Source organism: Piliocolobus tephrosceles, chromosome 4 (genome assembly GCF_002776525.5).
Source record: "Piliocolobus tephrosceles isolate RC106 chromosome 4, ASM277652v3, whole genome shotgun sequence".
Lineage (NCBI taxonomy): Eukaryota > Metazoa > Chordata > Mammalia > Primates > Cercopithecidae > Piliocolobus > Piliocolobus tephrosceles.
Window position 1 is genome coordinate 45,623,433 of NC_045437.1, and position 8,393 is coordinate 45,631,825.

At 39.5% G+C, this 8,393-nt stretch overlaps 1 protein-coding gene across 2 annotated transcripts in view; it reads left to right on the top strand.

Annotated features, from left to right (window-relative positions):
* The window catches only part of ANKRD31 (ankyrin repeat domain 31), a 179,413-nt gene that overhangs the window by 141,558 nt on the left and 29,462 nt on the right, over nt 1-8,393 (top strand). For both annotated transcript variants that reach the window (XM_031935419.1, XM_023207991.1), the window contains one exon: nt 1,335-2,331. In XM_031935419.1, coding sequence (XP_031791279.1) covers nt 1,335-2,331 — 997 coding nt within the window. The remainder of the gene's footprint in view (nt 1-1,334; nt 2,332-8,393) is intronic.

Consider the following 8,393-nt stretch of genomic DNA (forward strand, 5'->3'; position numbering starts at 1 on the left):
AATCTAAAGTTTTGTCTCTGAACTCCTTGTTTCACATAATTTTAAGTCTGATGTTATGTATTTCTTTTGCATTTTATGCTACCAGTTGTTTGCTAATCTGAGTCCTTCTTCTTGCTGATTTTTTCACTTATGTATACTACTTCTTTTAACATCCAGTCTGCTAGGAGTTTAGTATCAGCTCTAAACTTTGATAGGAGAGGCAAGATATATATCTATACTATTGCTTTTCCTTAAAACAGCAGCTCTTAAACTGTGGTCCAGGGACCCCTGGTGGGTTTCCTGAGACCGTTTCACAGGATCTGTGAAGTCAAAACTATTTTTTAATAATAATACTAAGATGTTATTGCTCTCTTGCTCTCATTCGCTCATGAATGTACAGTGGAATTTTTCAGAGGCCGCATGATATATGATAAAGCCTGATAGAATGTGTTGTGTATTCTTTTGTTTAAAAAGTTTTCTCAGTTTTAATTTTTAAAACAGTAAATACTGATAGATATTCATATACACAAAAACTGTTTGGGTTCCTCAATAATTTTTAAAAGTACAAATAGTTCCCGAGACAAAAAGTTTGAGAACCACTGAAAACAAAGTATCCAATAATCTGAAGGTCAGGGTGGGATTGGTGGGCATAATCAAAAGACAAAAGTATGAACATGTGAAAAGCCATTTCCTCTTCCTTAGTCCTCAAGGTCTTGAGAAATTCAGTTTGGGGAAGACACACAGAATGATGCTTTCCTGGGTAGTCCCTCTGGACTTGGAAGTGTCTTCATACAGGTTCAAAATACAATTACAGTAATTACTTGGGGAACTAACATTTCTCAGATCTAGCTGAAGTATGTTTATTCACAAAACAATCTTGTTCTTCCATAGCTAAGAGAACCTGAATAGAACTTTCAAATTGTACTTACTAATAAACAGGTAACAAGCCCCAAATTTAAAGAATGATGACTCTCCTTAGCCACCAATTGCTACCTTCCAACCAACGACTAAATAGATGTTTAGATAGATGATCCAAGTTTTGTTTATCTTTTAGAGTTGACTTGCAATTGAATGATATGAATATAAAATCTTGATAATCTTCCTGTCACCTCCTTAAGAAAAGGGAACACTTACCTTAAATAAAGAAATCAGTTTCCTCTCAAAGGAAATATTTTGTGTCAACAGGCTGCAGGTGGTCAGATTAAAAACATCAAAGGCAGTAAATTGCACAGGTATAGTTTTGTGTATTTTAAAGTTATTAAAATTGAGACAAAGTATCTTTGACCTCTAAATGACTGCTTTAAAAAGTTTTCTGCTGTTACTGCATTTTTTTCTCTTTCTGTTTCTTCCTATAGGATATCCATAGAGTCATTTAAGCATGGAGCCCTGAGAGAACAATTGGCCAACTTGGTGGCAAGACAGAAGAGTCTTTTAGTTGTGGCAAAAAAACAGAAAAAAATAAGCCTGAAAATTCAAAAGTATAAGAATGTTACATCATTGCCTTGTCTTAGTTTAAAGCAGCTCCCACCCAGGTCAGAAAACTGCAGTGAAAAGGACAGCCAAGAGCTCACTAGTCTGGAAAATTTAGAGCATCCACAATCAGGTTTACTTTCTCCTGTTTGTGGAAGCATGCAGGAAACACAATTGTCTCTGGAAACTTGGAACTACAGCCAAAATACCAACATTTGTCTAAATTCAGAGGCAGTGAGAAGGGGAGAATTTTCTGGAAATGATGTGAATTCTAAACAAAATGTCAGTGATTGTACCTTGGATGGTTTTCCAAAATCCCGACATTCAGATGGCACAGAGAATAATAAATTACCATCCCAACCTGTTGCTTTTATTGGTCAAACAGAATATTCACAGAAAGAGAAAGAGAATGATCTTACAGAAGCTACAAACAAAGACCATGAATTCTGTATTCCTTCCCCAGTAATCGGCAAATTAAATATTTCAGAAACTGCAAGTGTCCTTGCCGAAAATGCTGCCCATCCATCAAATATTATTTGTGATCAGGACCTTTCCAATTATCATCCTAAAAGAGGAAACAGGAAAACAACTTCCCGGCAATCACCTACAGGGGCATCAGAATCCCTGGCACATCAAGGGGTTGCTGTCTTAGGCAGTGATACAGTGCATCCGATGAAACCATATCGTAAAAAATCAGTTTCTGCTGTTCCACGTGCAGATGACAGTCAGATCTCCTCTTCCTCTGGATCTGGGCAACAAGATACTATAAAAAAGCCTTTAAACTACAGTACAGCTCCTAAAAAGAAATGTATTCAGATAAAAGATTTGATATTACTAGGAAGAATTAACCCAGGAAATAGCATTCTGGAATTCAAAACACAGGTATTCTATATTTTATTCTCTAAAATCATGCAAATTTTATAAATTAGTTAGTAAATGTTGCTGTCACATGATATAGACATTTAGCTCTGATTTGGGAAATGGGGTTTTGCTGGGCTTCCTGAATAGAGGGACACAACCATTGTATTCTTAGCAAGTGAATTCATATTTCTGAAATTGCCCTGATACATTTATTTTTATTTTTTTGATTTTAATTTTTAAGTTCCAGGGTACATGTGCAGGATGTGCAGGTTTGTTACATAGATAAACGAGTGGCATGGTAGTTTTACTGCACCTGTCAACCCATAACCTAGGTATTAAACCCAGCATGCATTGGCTATTTTTCCTAATGCTCTCCCTCCCTCAACCCCAGTCCCCAACAGGCCCCAGTGTGTGCTGTTCCCCTCCCTGTGTCCACATGTTCTCATTGTTCAGCTCCCACTTATAAGTCAGAACATGCAGCATTTGATTTTCTATTCCTGCATTAGTTTGCTGAGGATAATGGCTTCCAGCTGCATTCATGTCTCTGCAGAGGACATGATCTCATTCCTTTTTATGGCTACATAGTATTCCATGGAGTATATGTACCACATTTTGTTTATCTGGTCTATCATTGATGGATATTTGGGTTGATTCCATGTCTTTGCTATTGTAAACAGTGCTGCAGTGAACATACATGTGCATGTATCTTTGTAACAGAATAATTTATATTCCTTTGGGTATATGCCCAGTAATAGGATTGCTGGGGCAAATGGTATTTCTGGTTCTAGATCTTTGAGGAGTCACAATACTGTCTTTCACAATGGTTGAACAAATTTACATTCCCACCAGCAGTGTAAAAGCATTCCTATTTATCTGCAGCCTCACCAGAATCGGTTGTTTCTTGACTTTTTAATAATCACTGTTCTGACTGGCATGAGAAGGTATCTCATAGTGGTTTTGATTTGCATTTCTCTAATGATCAGTGATGTTGAGCTTTTATTCATATGTTTTTTGGCCATATGAATGTCTTCTTTAAACCTGACAAAAACAAGCAATGGAGAAATGATTCCCTATTTAATAAATGCTGCTGAGAGAACTGGCTAGCCATATGCAGAAAATTGAAACTGGACCCCTTCCTTACACCTTATACAAAAATTAACTCAAGATGGATTAAAGGATCAGAGGTTCCAAGATGGCCAAATAGGAACAGCTCCAGTCTACAGCTCCTAGCGTAAGCAACTCAGAAGGCGGGTGATTTCTACATTTCCAAATGAGGTACTGGGTTCATCTCACTGGGGCTTGTCAGAGAGTGGGTGCAGCCCATGGAGCGTGAGCCAAAGCAGGGCAGAGCATCGCCTCACCAGGGAAGTGCAAGGGGTCGGGGAATTCCCTTTCCTAGCCAAGGGAAGCTATGACAGATGGTACCTGGAAAATTGGGACACTCCCACCCTAATACTGCACTCTTCCCATGGTCTTAGCAAATGACACACTAGGAGATTATATCCCATGCCTGGCTCAGAAGGTCCCACACCCACGGAGCCTCACTCACTGCTAGCATAGCAGTCTGAGATCAAACTGTAAGATGACAGCAAGCCTGGGGGAGGGGCGTCTGCCATTGCTGAGGCTTCAGTAGGTAAACAAAGCGGCCAGGAAGCTCGAACTGGGTGGAGCCCACCACATCCCAAGGAGGCCTGCCTGCCTCCATAGACTCCACCTCTGGGGGCAGGACATAGCTGAACAGAAGGCAGCAGAAACTTCTGCAGACTTAAACGTCCATCTGACAGCTTTGAAGAGATTAGTGGTTCTCCCCGCATGGAGTTTGAGATCTGAGAACGGACAGATTGCCTCTTCAAGTGGGTCCCTGAACACCGAGTAGCCCAACTGGGAGGTACCTCCCAGTAGGGGCCGACTGACACCTCATATGGCCGGGTGCCCCTCTAAGACGAAGCTTCCAGAGGAAGGATCAGGCAGCAACATTTGCCGTTCTGCAATATTTGCTGTTCTGCAGCCTCTGCTGGTGATAACCAGGCAAACAGGGTCTGGAATGGACCTCCAGCAAACTCCAACAGACCTGCAGCTGAGGGTCCTCACTGTTAGAAGGAAAACTAACAAACAGAAAGGACATCCACACCAAAACCACATCTGTACGTCACCATCATCAAAAATCAAAGGTAGATAAAATGACAAAGATGGGGAGAAACCAGAGCAGAAAAGCTGAAAATTCTAAATATCAGAGTGCCTCTTCTCCACCAAAGGAACACAGCTCCTCACCAGCAACAGAACAAAGCTGGATGGAGAATGACTTTGACAAGTGGAGAGAAGGCTTCAAATGATCGGTAATAACAAACTTCTCTGAGCTAAAGGAGGATGTTTAAACCCATCGCAAAGAAGCAAAAAACCTTGAAAAAAGATTAGATGAATGGCTAACTAGAATAAACAGCGTAAAGAAGACCTTAAATGACCTGATGGAGCTGAAAACCGTGGCATGAGAACTACATGATGCATGCACAAGCTTCAGTAGCCAATTCGATCAAGTGGAAGAAAGGGTATCAGTGATTGAAGATCAAATGAATGAAATGAAGCAGGAGGAGAAGTTTAGAGAAAAAAGAGTAAAAAGAAACAAACAAAGCCTCCAAGAAATATGGGACTATGTGAAAAGACAAAATCTATGTCTGATCGGTGTACCTGAAAGTGGCAGCGAGAATGGAACCAAATTGGAAAACACTCCTCAGATATTATCCAGGAGAACTTCCCCAACATAGCAAGGCAGGCCAACGTTCAAATTCAGGAAATACAGAGAATGCCATAAAGAGATTCCTTGAGAAGAGCAATGCCAAGTCACATAATTGTCAGATTCACCAAAGTTGAAATGGAGGAAATAATGTTAAGGGCAGCCAGAGAGAAAGGTCGAGTTACTCACAAAGGGAAGCCCATCAAACTAACAGCAGATCTCTTGGCAGAAACTCTACAAGCCAGAAGAGAGTGGGGGCCGATATTCAACATTCTTAAAGAATTTTCAGCCCAGAATTTCATATCCAGCCAAACTAAGCTTCATAAGTGAAGGAGAAATAAAATCCTTAAAAGACAAGCAAATGCTGAGAGATTTTGTCACCACCAGGACTACCTTACAAGAGCTCCTGAAGGAATCACTAAACATGGAAAGGAACAACTGGTACCAGCCACTGCAAAAACATGTCAAATTGTAAAGACCATCAATGCTAAGAAGAAACTACATCAACTAACGAGCAAAATAACCAGCTAACATCATAATGACAGGATCAAATTCACACATAACAATATTAACCTTAAATGAAAATGGGCTAATTGCTCCAGTTAAAAGACACAGACTGGCAAATTGGAAAAAGAGTCAAGACCCAACAGTGTGCTGTATTCAGGAGACCCATCTCACATGCAGAGACACACATAGGCTCAAAATAAAGGGATGGAGGAAGATCTACCAAGCAAATGGAAAACAGAAAAAAGCAGAGATTGCAATCCTAGTCTCTGATAAAACAGACTTTAAACTGACAAAGCCCAAAAGAGACAAAGAAGGCCATTGCATAATGGTAAAGGATCAATTCAACAAGAAGAGCTAACTATCCTAAATATATATGCACCCAATACGGGAACACCCAGATTCATAAAGCAAGTCCTCAGAGACCTACAAAGAGACTTAGACTCCCACACAATAATAATGGGAGACTTCAACACCCCACTGTCAACATTAGACAGATTAACAAAACAGAAAGTTAACAAGGATATCCAGGAATTGAACTCAGCTCTGCACCAAGTGGACCTAATAGACATCTACAGAACTGTCCACCCCAAATCAACAGAATATATTCTTCTCAGCACCACATTGCACTTATTCCAAAATTGACCACATAGTTGGAAGAAAAGCACTCCTCATCAAATGTAGAAGAACAGATATTATAACAAACTGTCTCTCTGACCACAGTGCAATCAAAGTAGAACTCAGGATTAAGAAACTCACTAAAAACCGCTCAACTACATGGAAACTGAACAACCTGCTCCTGAATGACTACTGAGTACATAACGAAATGAAGGCAGAAATAAAGATGTTCTTTGAAACCCATGAGAACAAAGACACAACATACCAGAATCTCTGGGACACATTTAAAGCAGTATGTAGAGGGAAATTTATAGCACTAAATGCCCACAAGAGAAAGCAGGAAAGATCTAAAATTGACACCCTAACATCACAATTAAAAGAACTAGAGAAGCAAGAGCAACCACATTCAAAAGCTAGCAGAAGGCAAAAAATAACTAAGATCAGAGCATAACTGAAAGAGTTAGAGAGACAAAAAAAACTTCAAAAAATCAATGAATCCAGGAGCTGATTTTTTGAAAAGATCGACAAAATTGATAGACCACTAGCAAGACTAGTAAAAAAGAAAAGAGAGAAGAACCCAGTAAGAGAGAAGAACCCAGTAGGCACAATAAAAAATGATAAAGGGGATATCACCACTGATCCCACAGAAATACAAACTACCATCAGCGAATACTATAAACACCTCTATGAAATAAACTAGAAAATCTAGAAGAAATGGATAAATTCCTGGACACATACACCCTCCCAAGACTAAACCAGGAAGAAGTTGAATCTCTGAATAGACCAATAACAGGCTCTGAAATTGAGGCAATAATTAATAGCCTATCAACCAAAAAAATTCCAGGACCAGATGGATTCACAGGCTAATTCTACCAGAGGTACAAGGAGGAGCTGGTACCATTCCTTCTGAAACTATTCCAATCAATAGAAAAAGAGGGAATCCTCCCTAACTCATTTTATGAGGCCAGCGTCATCCTGATACCAAAGCCTGGCAGAGACACAACAAAAAAAAGAGAAGTTTAGACCAATATCCCTGATGAACATTGATGCAAAAATCCTCAATAAAATACTGGCAAACCAAATCCAGCAGCACATCAAAAAGTTTATCCACCATGATCAAGGTGGCTTCATCCCTGGGGTGCAAGGCTGGTTCAACATATGCAAATCAATCAACGTAATCCATCATATAAACAGAACCAAAGACAAAAACCACATTTATCTCAATAGATGCAGAAAAGGCCTTTGACAAAATTCAACAGCCCTTCATGCTAAAAACTCTCAATAAACTAGGTACTGATGGGACATATCTCAAAATAATAAGAGCTGTTTATGACAAACCCACAGCCAATATCATACTGAATGGGCAAAAACTGGAAGCGTTCTCTTTGAAAACTGGCACAAGACAGGGATGTCCTCTCTCACCACTCCTATTCAACATAGTGTTGGAAGTTCTGGCCAGGGCAATCAGGCAGGAGAAAGAAATAAAGGGAATTCAATTAGGAAAAGAGGAAGTCCAATTGTCCCTGTTGGCAGATGACATGACTGTATATTTAGAAAACCCCATCATCTCACCCCAAAGCCTTCTTAAGCTGATAAGTGACTTCAGCAAAGTCTCAGGATACAAAATCAATGTGCAAAAATCACAAGAATTCCCATACATCAATAACAGACAAACAGAGAGCCAAATCATGAGTGAACTCCCATTCACAATTGCTTCAAAGAGAATAAAATACCTAGGAATCCAACTTACAAGGGATGTGAAGGACCTCTTTAAGGAGAACTACAAACCACTGCTCAATGAAATAAAAGAGGACACAAACAAATGGAAGAACATTCTATGCTCATGGATAGGAAGAATCAATATCATGAAAATGGCCATACTGCCCAAGGTAATTTACAGATTCAATGCCATCCCCATCAAGCTACCAATGACTTTCTTCACAGAATTGGAAAAAACTACTTTAAAGTTCATATGCAACCAAAAAAGAACCCGCATTACCAAAACAATCCTAAGCCAAAAGAACAAAGTTGTATGCATCACGCTACCTGACTTCAAAGGATACTACAAAGCTACAGTAACGAAAACAGCATGATACTAGTACCAAAACAGAGATATAGACCAATGGAACAGAACAGAGCCCTCATAAATAATACCACACATCTACCCCAATTTTTTTTTTTTCTTATTATACTTTAAGTTCTAGGGTACATGTGCATAACGTGCAGGTTT